This window comes from Callorhinus ursinus, unplaced genomic scaffold (assembly GCF_003265705.2).
Source record: "Callorhinus ursinus isolate GAN/ISIS: 27379988/994484 unplaced genomic scaffold, GSC_fseal_2.0 scaffold25, whole genome shotgun sequence".
Classification (NCBI taxonomy): domain Eukaryota; kingdom Metazoa; phylum Chordata; class Mammalia; order Carnivora; family Otariidae; genus Callorhinus; species Callorhinus ursinus.
Window position 1 is genome coordinate 16,190,633 of NW_027397087.1, and position 13,639 is coordinate 16,204,271.

Sequence of the window (13,639 nt, forward strand, 5' to 3'; positions counted from 1 at the left end):
CTTATTGAAGAGACTTTTTTCCATTGCATATTTTTTCCTGATTTGTCAAAGATTAGTTGACCATAGAGTTGAGGGTACATTTCTGGAGTCTCTATTCTGTTCCATTGGTCTATGTGTCTGTTTTTGAGCCAATATCATGCTGTCTTGGTGATCACAGCTTTGTAATATAGCTTGAAGTCAGGCAACATGATGCCCCAGCTTTGTTTTTCTTTTTCAACATTCCCTTGGCGATTCAGGGTCTTTTCTGATTCCACACAAATTTTAGGACTGTTTGTTCCAGCTCCTTGAAAAATGCCAATGGTATTTTAATAGGGATGGCACTGAAAGTGTAGATTGCTCTGGGCAGCATAGACATTTTAACAATGTTTATTCTTCCAATCCATGAGCATGGAATGTTTTTCCATCTTTTTGTGTCTTCCTCAATTTCTTTCATAAGTGTTCTGTAGTTTCTAGAGTATAGATCCTTTACCTCTTTGGTTAGGTTTATTCCTAGGTATCTTATGGTTTTTGTTGCTATTGTACATGGAATTGATTCCTTAATTTCTCTTTCTACAGTTACATTGTTAGTGAATAGAAAAGGAACTGATTTCTGGTCATTGATTTTGTATCCTGCCACATTGCTGAATTGCTGTAGGAGTTCTACTAATTTGGAAGTGGAGTCTTTTGGGTTTTCCACATAAAGTATCATGTCATCTGTGAAGAAAGAGTTTGACTTCTTCTTTGCCAGTTTGGATGCCTTTTATTTCTTTTTGTTGTCTGATTGCTGATGCTAGGACTTCTAGCACTATGTTGAACAATAGTGGTGAGAGTGGGCATCCCTGTCATGTTCCTGACCTTAAGGGAAAAGGTCTCAGCTTTTCCCCATTGATAATGATATTCGCTGTGGGCTTTTCATAGATGATTTTTATGATATTGAGGAATGTTCTCTCTATCCCTATACTCTGAAGAGTTTGAATCAGGAACAGATGTTGTATTTTGTCAAATGCTTTTTCTGCATCAGTTGAGAGGATCACATGGTTCTGAATGAGCTGGTTTTAAATGGAATTGTAGAAATTAAAATGAGATTTCAAAGCTAACCTTTAGGTCATTTGGAAAGAGTTCAGGTAGGAGGGGAGGGTTTTCTTCCTGCTCCTCTGCAGTCTCACACCCTTATACAAGTCAGCCCCTAAATCCCTGCAGGGTAGGGAGAGTTCACACCTTCAGACTTCCACTCAATTTTGAAAATATCCATAGGCTCCCTCGAGATTTATTGAGCCCCTGAAGTCATCCCAGATCCTCACACATTTCTCCTTTTCCCATGTTCTCATGTTAACTTCCATTACAGTCTTCTATTGGACCTATTTATCCATTTCTTCACTTCCTAAATGAGAAAATAAGTTCCAAGTGGGTAGGACACTTGACCTATTTGACCTATTCATTTCTGTTTTCTCTTCCCAAGTTGGTAAACAAGTATTCCTATTAGCAATTTAACAATGTTGTGTGACTCACAGATATGGGCAAGGAATGGATTAATCAACTTAAAATATCAACAACTTAAATGTTCATACAATCAGAAGAGTGAAATGATTTATAATAAATCCATATTTCAGAATGTCATTAAGAAAAATAACATTTTTTAAAGAATGTAAAACCAGAGGTGTTTCTCAAAATGTAGTAAGTTTTTTTTGAAACAAGAAAGATACAAAGAGTATGGTCTCCAATATATAAAAGGTGATACATATTCATACATAATTATTTTTATAATCAGGAAAAAACTGAGGGTATTGGAGAAGACTACAGAAGTTTAAATGTAAACTCCCCACTTTAGCATACGAAAAAAGGCTATTTTGTCCCCTGGACTAGAGTTAATTTAAAAAACAGAAATTTTTGAAAGGGAGAAACATATAAATAGCTTATTCCTACAGGGATAGTATTTTTAGCATCATTTTGTCCTTCCTACATCTTCCTGCTTCCAAAACACTGGAAGCAGGGTGATGTCAGATTTTGCAACTGTTGCTGTAGACAGAATTTCCCAAAGTGGATTCTGTATGGCATCTGTTCTAAGGACATTATGCATGTTGCTTGGAAAAGTGGGGTTCCATGCCAAATGAGTTTGGGTAATAATACCAAATCTCATTGACTCTAACACACTATTTCTTCTGACATCATTATTGTTGCCAAGATTAGACCACATGGGGAATCTAACATTCTCATAAAACTAAGGCAGCAAAGGGCTGAATCCTTAGTGTAAAAGTAAAGGAAGAACAAATCTTCATGCTCAGAGGGACCACCTATGTGAACCATGGCACTAGCTCAAAGGAAGAGACAAAAAATTTCTCCTGAAAATTTGAACCATAAATGGTATTCACCAGAGTTTGCAATTCAAAGTCAAAAAAAATCCTGGAACAGAGAAAGAGGTCTCAGTTAGGGAGTATCCCCAGAAAACTGGCAGAAGCCACAGAAATGCTCTCTGAAAAAAAAAAAAAGTGACTTCAGGAGTGATGTCATCAAGATGGCAATGCAGGTCATCCACAGCTTCAGTCTGCTTCACAAGAGTATCAACAAGCAACTACCTTCAGACTGGACACCACTGTGAAAATCCCAGAACCAGGACCTGAAGCTAAAGCACAGAGACTGAGAAGGACCACACTAGAAGGGCAAGAGGAGTAGCTCCACTCTGACCATATCCGCCCCCTCAAGGCCAGGATAGTGGCTCACCAAGGTGGCCCCTTGGGCCTGCGGTTTCTCCAGTGAGAAAACGAGAACCCAACCAAGGTAGACATCCAGCTCTTCCAGCACTGCAGGATACTTCCCAGGAGCCCTACTCAGGTCTTATCTCATGGGGATCACTGGGGGAATCTGCAGGGCTCAACCACTGAGGATCAGATGGAGATGGAGATAGGAGGAGAGGCATACAGCAACCAGTACTCAGATCTTAATGGACCTCACTCCAACTTGCAGCAGCACTGGAGCAGAGATCCTTACTGGGGGTTCTGCCAATCTGCAGAGCCAAGTCAGTGGTTATGTCTGGTTGGGGAGCTTGGTTGGCAGTTCTGCCTGATTTGGGTACCCAGCCAAAGAGCTGTATTTACCATGGAGCCCATTCTATGATCCTACCTAGGCAGGGAAGAAAATTCACAGCTCCACCCAACTGCTGAGTACAGCCTCCAACCCCACCCAACCAGAGACCCCAGGTAGCCACAGAGCCCATCCTACAGTCCTGTTATGCTGGAACCCAAACCAGCAGCCCTGCCTTACAGTTAAAGTATAGCCTCTGGCCCCACAAAACCAGGGGCCCCAAATAGGGCCCCTGGGCAGCCTCAAAGCCCAGTCTATGGTACCACCCATCCAGGAAACCCAGCCTACAGCCCCAACCTGCAGCAGAGTTCACCCTACAGAACTGCCAATTGTGAAACATGGCCTGCAGCCCAATCCTGCCAGGGAGCCCAGCCAGCAACCCCACCCAATCATGGAATATAGTCTGCAGTCCTACTTGATGAGGGATCCCAGACAGTGACCCAGCCCAACTTTAGGGGCATATGTTATAGTCCTGCCTGATCACAGTGTATAGGCTGAGGCCCCACCCAATCCCAAAGCCCTGACTATGACCCTGCATGAACACAAAGTCTAGCCAGTAGCACCATCTGGTCAGGGAGCACAGCCTGAGACCTTATTCAACCATGAGCAATTGCAGATCCTCGTCCATAGCCCTGCCCAATCACAGAACCCACCCAGGTTCAGTCCCTCTGACCTCAGAGCACAAGCAATGGCTTTGCCTAACTAGAGACCCTGTTGGAAGCCCTGCCTGCCCACAGATGTTGCCACCTGACCCACCCAGTACTCCAATGGAGCTGAACTGTCTTTCTCTGTGGAAGCAAACCTGTTAAGCCTGGAAGTAGACACCACTTACTCAAATGTGCAGATACCAACTCAAAGAATCAAGGGTCATGAAGAATCAGATAAAATAACACTACCAAAGGAAATGAATAAAGCAGCAATAATTGAATATAAAGAAATGGAGATCTATGGTCTAACAAAAAAATTCAGAGTAATCCTCTTAAAGAAGGTCAATGAACTATAAGAACACACAATTAAATGAAATTAGGAAAACAATGTATGAACAAAATGAGAATTTCAACAAAGAAATAGAAATCATCAAAACAAACAGAAATCCTGGCCTGAAGAATACAGAGTCACCTAAAGAATTTAATATAGGGCATCAATAACAGACTCAACCAAGCAGGAGAATGAATTAGTGAACCAGAACATGGATCATTTCAAGTTTTCCAGTCAAATTCATAGAAAGAGAAAGTAGAATAGTGCTTTCCAGTGGCTGGAGGAAGGGAAAAATGGGGAGTTGTTTTTCAATGGGTACAGAGTGTCAGTTTTACAAGATGAAAAATTCTGGAGATCCATTGCACAACAATGTGAATGTACTTAACACCACTGAATTGTACACTTAAAAATGGTTAGGACATTAAGCCTTATGTTATGTGTCTTTAACCACAATTAAATTTTTTAAGAAGTATTTTAAAAATAGCTGCTATAGACCATAATTATAAAACCTACTTCATATGGTTATTGTAAATATTGAGCTAATACCTGCAAAACATTTAGACAATGCCTGGCACATAGTAAGTGCTACATAAGTGTTAGCTATAATTGCAGTTTGTTTTATCCCTACTTGTTGGTGTCAACAATATAATGGTTTCACCTAGAAGATGACACCATAACATTGATGCCATTTCATGGGCATTGTCACTGACTTACTGCCTTTTCTCTCCAACAGGAGATGACAAATTACTACTTGCCACTTTTCCTGACAAGCTTATCTACTTCTTTGACAAGTCTGGAAATAGAACCTTAAATTCTCCACAGAATGGATAGCTCATAAAATTGTGAGATCACACTTCATTAAGAATGCATCCCTTAATAAAGAAGATGTGGTATACACACACACACACACACACACACACACACACACACACACACACACACACACAATGGAATATTATGCAGCCATCAAAAGGAACGAGATCTTCCCATTTGCAATGACATGGATGGAACTGGAGTGTGTTATGCTGAGCGAAATAAGTCAATCAGAGAAAGACATGCATCATATGACCTCACTGATATGAGGAATTCTTAATCTCAGGAAACAAACTGAGGGTTGCTGGAGTTGGGGGTGCTGGGAGGGATGGGGTGGCTGGGTGATAGACATTGGGGAGGGTATGTGCTATGGTGAGCACTGTGAATTGTGCAAGACTGTTGAGTCACAGATCTGTACCTCTGAAACAAATAATGCAATATATGTTAAGAAAAAAAAAGAAGAAGAAGATAGCAGGAGGGGAAGAATGACGGGGGGATAATCGGGGGGGGATACAAACCATGAGAGATGATGGACTCTGAGAAACAAACTGAGGGTTCTAGAGGGGAGAGGGGTGGGAGAATGGGTTAGCCTGGTGATGGGTATTAAAGAGGGCATGCTCTGCATGGAGCACTGGGTGTTACGCACAAACAATGAATCATGGAACACTACATCAAAAAATAATGATGTAATGTATGGTGATTAACATAACAATAAAAAATTTTAAAAAAAAGAATGCATCCCTTAGACATCCTTTACCATGCCAAGCCCCAGCAGGCACCATAATCTGACACATAACATGGGCTTAATAAATATTCATCCAGTGAATGAAAATCTTAAATAGTGGGACCAAGAAGGGATCCTGTTCAGTAAGTATAAGTCTGGATCCCAATTTGATCAAATCATCATAAAAATTAGGGCAAAAAGGATAACAGTCCTGGACTCCTCAATAGCTCAATTGGTTTTATGTGGTGATTGCTCTTCTGCCTAAAGAGGATTTGCCCTGCCCTATTTAAAACAACCAAGACTCAGGTAAAACAAAATAAGACTGGAAACTTGACTACTGTTAGTCCTGAATGGCCCTCTGTGTTCTTTCCTGTGCTGGTGAGTTGGGCTGGAAATCCACTCTATATTTTTCCTATAATGAAGCAATATATGAACAATTAAGAAGTACATCATTTGTGGTCCAATTAACTACCATATTAAAACAATATAACACATACAAAAAACATCACTCTGCATTCTGAAATCAATGCCATAATCACACTGAGATTTAACGGCACAAGCCCCTTTCCCACAGTGCTGGTCAGGCTGTACACATTTACACAGACCAGATGTAGAGCCTGCAGAGACAGCCCCGGGTGTAGGTTCAGTAAACGACAACCTGCAGAAGTGACTGTAGGCATACATGAATGACTCTCCTTGCTACATCTGCCTCAAGCACAAGAAAGGGTTCTAGGAACAGCCAACAACATGAAATGACCAGATGCTTCTATATGCCAGATGTCATTCAAGATTATGGACGATGATTCAGGTGTGCTTCCTTTCCTCAAGGAGCTTATGGTTAAGCTAGATAAAATAGACTAGGCAAATTGGAAAAAGCAATCCTCTACCCTGAAACAGACACCCCTTTTCCTCTTGACCCTGTATTAGTGCACGTATTAGCCTCAGGGGCGATGGCTTTGGTAGGATAGGTAAAGAGATTCGAAGCCCTCTGGAAAAATTCTATTTTGGGGAATAAGCTGTTTGCTTAACTGCCCCCTCTGCCTCAGGAAAGATGAACAGAGTCTAGCATGGACTAAACAAAAAGCAGACTGGAGTTCATTCTGGACTCTGGGTTCAAGGAAACATTGGATTTTCTTCTATATTGGCCAACCCTGTGGTTCTCAAAGTATGGTCCCCCACTTGCAACATCAGCATCTCCCAGTGAACTTGTTAGAAATGCAAATTCTTGGGCTCTATCTCAGACTTACTGAATCAGAAACTCAGGTGGGCCCAAGGATCTGGGCTTTAAAAGCCCTCCAGGTGACTCCCATTCACATTAAAGCTTGGGAGCCACTAGTCCATCCCAACTCACCAGCACAGGAAACACAGAGGGCCAGTCAGGACTGACAGTAGTCTACTAAAGATGGTGCAACAAACTAGAGATTTCAGTGTAATAAGTAAGGGGAAGGAGGGAGGAAGGAAGGGAGGAACGAAGCTAAGTTGAACCAAACATTTAAGAAACCTAATCATAGACTGGTGGCATGTCTTACAACTAGATTTAAGCATCAGGTACTCATGTCTTTGGAATAATCATTGTTCTCCCATGCTGTTCTCTCTTAAAAGGTAAATACTGGTGAGAGGATTGGAAAGCTAGTTGCTTAACATCTGACTCTGACCAGTTTTATCGGATCTTGAAAGCAGAGCAGAAAATCACCTAAATATAGAGGTTAGAAGTCACTGAATATTAGTCTACAACTTCACAGTTTAACAAAGAAAACTTAGGCAGTAAACCTGCTATCCAAGCTCTATGTGTCTGTAAATACAAATCATTGACCACTTTTCCATGTCCTAAGAGATCTAAATGAGAGTATAGGCATCCCTTCATAGTTTTCAAAAGCTCCAAACCTTTGCACTAGGAAAACTGCGGCTCTTGGAAGGACTACTTAGTGAATAGCCTTGCTTCATTTTTATGTGGAGGAAAAGTCCCCAGCCTAGGAAGGCACAGGCCACATTCTCACATTTGTTTATATTGGACAAGGTGAGATTATGAGCAGGCAAGTCCCACCTCAGCCTTCTCTGAAGTAGTGCTAAGAATACTTCTTTCTGAGAAACTAAAATCAAGACTTTTGCTTTACTTCAATGTCTGGAGATCACAAAATATGGGAACAAAAATATCAACATAGTCTGCTTTTAGTTCTGGGGCATGTTATCCTTAAAAGAGAACATTAGGAATGGATATAGGCATGCCTCATATTAAGAAATCTCAACATCAGCTGGGTAGATGGTGGAGTACGATGAGCCTGGGCTTACCTCTTGCCACGTGGCCACCGAGAGAGCACCCACGTCGGCACAAATAGCCCAGAAAGCGGCCCGAAAACTGGCAGAACAGACTCTCTGCAGCCCAGCATAGACAAGAGGCCACAGCGAAGCAGATCCACCCCCTCCGATCGCTCTTGGCAAGGTCCCATCAAAGGAGTGCCACAAGCCTGGCAGTGTGCATGCAGCCCAGACGAGGGTCAGCACCACTCCAGAGTGAGTCCTGCTCCAGGGGGGAGGGCAAGATAACCACACACACCATTCTGTGACCCCAGCAGTGGGCTGGGGGCAGGCAGCTGGTCTGACTGCAGGCCCTACCCAACAAAAGCTCCTCAGGCGACAACACAGGGAAAGTGCCCTGCAGTTTGGTACTAATTCATCTCTGCCAAACGCCTGGTCTGACTCAACTCAAGCCCAAGGCAACCCCAGACTGGACCAATAACACCACAGCACCAGACTCTGCCCACAACAGGCAGGGAGCCATCACACGCTGGACTGAAGGCAAACACATCCCAGCCACAATGGTAGGACACCCCTGTAGCAACACACATAGGAGACACCCCCTGAAGCACCAGGTTCTGGGCAACAGGAGACACTGTGCTGCAGGACTTCTTCTTCATAAAGCCACTACTTTCAAGTGCAGGAGACATAGCTGACTTTCCTAACACAGAGAAACAGACACAGCAATAGACAGAATGAGGAGACAGAGGAATATGTCCCAAATGAAAGAGTGGAACAAAATCAGAGCAGGAGACCTAAGCAAAATGGAGATAAGTAATATGTCTGATAGAGAATTTAAAGTAATGCTCATAAAGATACTCACTAGAATTGAGAAAGGAGTGCAGGACCTCCATGAGATCCTCCACCAAGAGATAGGAGGCATAAAAAAGAACCAGTTAGAGCAGCTATTGGACTCACTAAATGGAAATAAAAATAGACCTGGAATAAACAGTAAACAAGAGGAAGTAGAAGAACAGATCAGCCACCCGGAGGACAGAGTAATGGAAAGTAATCAAGTTGAGCAGATGAGAGGGGAAAAAAATATGCAAAATGAGAATAGACCCAGGGAACTCAGCAACACTGTTAAGCATAACAGTCTCATGATAGGGATCCCAGAAGGAGAAGAATGAGGAAAGGGGGCAGAAGATTTGTCTGAAGAAATAATAGCTGAAAACTTCCTGAATTTGGGGAAGGAGAAAGAAATCCAGATCCAGGAGGCACAAAGAGCCCCCAACAAAACCAACCCAAAGAGGTCTGCACCATGACACAAAGTAAATAAGACGGCCCAAAGTAGTGATAAAGAGAGAATTTTAAAAGCAGCAAGAGAAAAGAAAGCAGTGACATACAAGGCAAATCCCATAAGGCTATTAGTGGGTTTTACAGCAGAAACTCTGCAGGCCAGAAGAGAGTGGCATGATCAATTCCAACTGCTAAAAGGAAAATATCTACAGCCAAAACTACTCTATCCAGCAAGGCTTTCATTTAGAATAGAAGGAGAGATCAAGTTTCCCAGAAAAACAGAAGTTAAAAGCAAAACCAGCCACATCCCTGTCACACATGATGCCATCGGCCTGTGGGTCCCAAATTCACAGTCCAGCCACCCTCCTGCCCGAGTCAGCTTGCACGGCCTGCCACCTGCTCAATGCCAAGTCAACATGCCTTCACCTCAGATTGCGGAGGGCTCAACTGATACTCTTCCCCTCAAATTCCAGCCCCTGTGCCCAAGTTTGTGCACAAAAGTGGGCATAATTATAACAGCAAAATGAAGCAACCCAAACAGTGACACTATCTCTGTGGAATATAGAATGGATAAAAGGAGTGTGCTAGGCTGAGATCATCTCCAACAAGCACATCAAAGAACAATACACACAGTATTATTCTGGTTAGTGTAAAAAAAAAAAAAAAAAAAAAAAAAAACCCTGGGAAGAACAGAACAAGGAGATCAGAGAGGGAGACAAACCATAAGAGACTCCCAAGCATAGGAAAGAAACTGAGGGCTGCTGGAGGGCGGTGGGGGGACGGGGCGGCTGGGGGATCAGCACGAAGGAGGGCATGTGATGGAATGAGCACCGGGTGTTGTATGCAACGATGAATCACTGAACTCTACCTCTGAAACTAATACGCTATATGTTAATTAATGGAATTTAAATAAAAAAAAAAGGAAACCCATAAAAAAAAGAAACCTCAACCTCTCAGATAAAGGGAAAAACACACAAAATCTATATTCATTACAAAAATGATTCACTAATCTCCCTTGGCACATTTAAAATAACACAAAATGTTACAATGTAATCCATACTCCATTGTTCTGGAATAAAATGACTGAAAAAAATAGCTTTATGCATATCATTGAAACCAATGATTAAATCCAAGAGGAAGGAAGAACAGTTGAAGAAATCTCTCATGAGAGTTATGGTTACAATGTCATTTTCTCTCTCTCTCTCTCTCTTTTTTTTTTTTTTTTTACTCATAAGTATATTCAGATGCTACTGGCCTGATGTTTCACAGTTGATACCCAGGGTCAAAACTTTCCTGGTATCCAAGATATGGGGTGAAATAACTATCTCTTAAAATGGATATGAGTAGATAGAAAAATAGAATCCTAACTTAGGAATTGCTAACTTTTCTTCCTTGTTACCAACATTATCTATTGTATCACCATTATCTATTTTATCAATTTTTATCTGTTGAAATGCTGTCAAAACAGCTTTGATGTCAGGGTATCAATTATTTCTCCCTAATTTAAAACATATTTACTCTCAGTCCATATGCAGTCAGTGTGTTGGGTGAGTGACCATCTTCCCTGAGCTACATCAACATTTCTTGTTAGTGTTTCTTAGGCTTCTATTCTAATGAAAGCTCCACACCAAGCTTATCTGTCATCATACCAAAATATTTCAATAAAAATTTAAAAACACACAGGATGGAGATTCATTGGTTACCTATATATAAATAAAAATAAATAAAATTCCAGCTATATGTATGTCCTTTTTGTGTTTCAAGCTCAAGTCAACTATAAGTTACATAACTGTCATACTGTGATCTGTATGAGACATATAAAAATGCTATTTATTAATAAGGAGCTATGAAGAATAGTCATCTGCAATTCAGGGGGATCTAATAAAAGAAAGAAAAGCACTTTTTTACCAACCTGGGCTGAGAAACCACAGAAGAAACCAAACCAGAAATGCACAAGTGTGAATGCAAAATTCTTATAGAAGAAATAGCATAAGAATTTGCACATTCGGAAATAGGACCACCTTCCATGAACAAGGAGAAGCCTTTGGAGGTATCTAAATTGTGCAAATGAATAGTCACTGGCTAAGACTGCCTGCAGTCCTTCCTGGCCGCTGATGCCAACGCCAATGTGAGCACCTACAAAGGAAGAGAGGAATGCTTTCATTCCGTAAATCACTTTTAAGTCATTATTTATCTACAGAAATCTTATAGCTATAGCATTTATAATTTTTTGCATATATTATCTTATGAAACACCACGAGTTAGGTATTTATCCTAGTTTTCCAAAAGAGAAAACTAGCCTGAGTAATTTATCTATTGTATCACTTTAGTGATACAATAGATTTGCTTAAGTTTTTATGATTTGTAAGTGGCAAAGCTGGGACTAACCCCAAATGTCGGGACTGAGGATCCATTGTTCATTCCTTACACCATAGCTAGCTACAGTATAAGGTGATCAATATCCTTTTCTAGTCTAAAAATACACAGATGATTTAATTAAAGATGAAGGTTTTTCTATGAATGCTAATGATGCCGAATGTATTGATCCAAAAGTATTCATTTTGGAACCAGTGGTAAAATTAAAATTACAGTGTAATCTCCATTACATCTTGCCAAATGCTGAACCCGAGGACTCCAGGTCTACAGCAGACCCTATTGAGTGAATATCCTCTTACTTTTGATCATGCTGACATCATTGGCTCCATCACCTATGGCCAAAGTGACAGCATTCCTATAGTTCTTCACCAGCTCTACTACTTGGGCTTTCTGGAGTGGGGTGACTCGGCAGCAAACCACAGTCTTACACATGCAGGCGAGTTCTAGGAGATCATTCTTGACATCACTTTCTAGGGCATGGGCCTATATTATTAAAAAGAAAAAAAAAATCCAGATTAGAACAAGACCTAATCAATGAGAGGTATCATTTGGGAGGCAGATTTCTTGTTTCACAACTGATTTCTTTTCTCAACAGTTTAATTCATTTCAACAAGTCATTGTTGACCCAGAGTCACATAAACAACTAACTAAAGAAATGAGCACTAAACTCCTACTAAGTGCCATGGAATTTTAGAATAAAAATAAAAAGACACAGGGCCCTTGTGTGTCCTCCTTGACACATTATCATGCTGCATGGGTGAGATATAATTCAATGCCAGAAAAGTTCCAGAATCCACTAAAATAAAGAAAAGCTAAAGACGGAACCTGTCCACCATCTCACCAAGTTTAGAATGAACTACAAAATGATGGGGACTTCTTTGTTCCATGTGATGTAACTTTTGTTTCCTTTGCATTGTTGTTTTGTATATTTAGTGTTTGTTGTTGTGGTTGTTAATGGTGGGGCAAATGAAAAGCAGATGATCTGGAGATTAGCCCTTGAAAACAAAGTGATTGAAATAGAGAGAGGCTTGTGCAAAAGGGGGGCTTGCATGCAACCTACATCTCAGTCAGGGTTCCCAACCAATTCCAGCCTTGTTCCTCTCCAAATACACACAACCTTTATATATATGCCAAGAAATGACTGAAAAAGAGAGCATAATCCTTTGCAGTTAACTGTGCAATTTGTTTTCTAGAAAACATCTCACTGTACATTATTTAATAAACCCATTAAAAGGAAACAGGAATCCACCTAAACTTTGAGTCATCAGTGTCTCTGAATGAATCTCTAGCAAGATATCCACAGCCCCTCATAATCTGGCCCCTATATTCCTTTTGAGTTCTGTCTTCTACCACCACCTTTAAGTTTACTCTGTACTCTCATCATGCCAAATTGTTTGTTTCCATACTGTGACAGGTTCTTTCTTGATGCTATGCCTTTGTACTTGCTCCTTCAGTACCTGGAAACATCACTTCCTCCAGGAAGTCTTCCCTGACTTTCACACAAGAAACTAAATGTGTCTGCCTCTATACTCTCGAAGCTCTGTGTTCATTCCTCTATTATATAGTACTGTCATAACACTTGAGATTAGCTCTCCCACTAGACAGCAATCCCTAAAACAAGAACCGTGTTCTATTCATATCCTTACCCTCAGGCTCCAACATCTTGACCTGGGCATGTAATAAATGTTAATAGTATCAATGAAAGGATGGGTGAATGAGTATAAAACATGACTCTGATGCAGAAAATTCTTACGTCAAGGCCTGTGATTCCTAGGGGAAACAGTGAGTTAGCTTTCTCAAATATAATTGCCCTTTCTGAAAGAGAAAGCATGTAACTGGTTCTCTTTCTTAAAATGGTCCCCTTTTGTCTCTTTTTCTTATCATCAAGTGAAACCTAGACTCAGACTCTGATAAAGAAGGACCCAATTACATTCTACAAAGCATTGAGATTTGAAGCAAACTGGAATCATGATTTGCTTAAAAAAAAAACAAAAAAAAACTTCTGACCATACCAGCAGAAATGTGGTCAATTTTCCTTAAATGAAAAATGACATTTCATGGTTTCATAAACTTCAGGCTTTGAAGCTGAAAGGGCTCTTGAAGAGCATCAATCTTAGCTCTTTTCTTTCAACAGATTTAGAGACAAAGAAAAAATAG

At 40.8% G+C, this 13,639-nt stretch overlaps 1 protein-coding gene across 5 annotated transcripts in view; it reads right to left on the bottom strand.

Moving 5' to 3' along the window:
* ATP8B4 (ATPase phospholipid transporting 8B4 (putative)) overlaps positions 1 to 13,639 on the bottom strand; it is a 303,343-nt gene that overhangs the window by 33,455 nt on the left and 256,249 nt on the right. For all 5 annotated transcript variants that reach the window (XM_025883645.2, XM_025883647.2, XM_025883642.2 and 2 more), the window contains 2 exons: positions 11,782 to 11,965; positions 11,019 to 11,242 (listed from right to left, as the gene is read on the bottom strand). In XM_025883645.2, the coding sequence (XP_025739430.1) occupies positions 11,019 to 11,242; positions 11,782 to 11,965 (408 nt within the window). The remainder of the gene's footprint in view (positions 1 to 11,018; positions 11,243 to 11,781; positions 11,966 to 13,639) is intronic.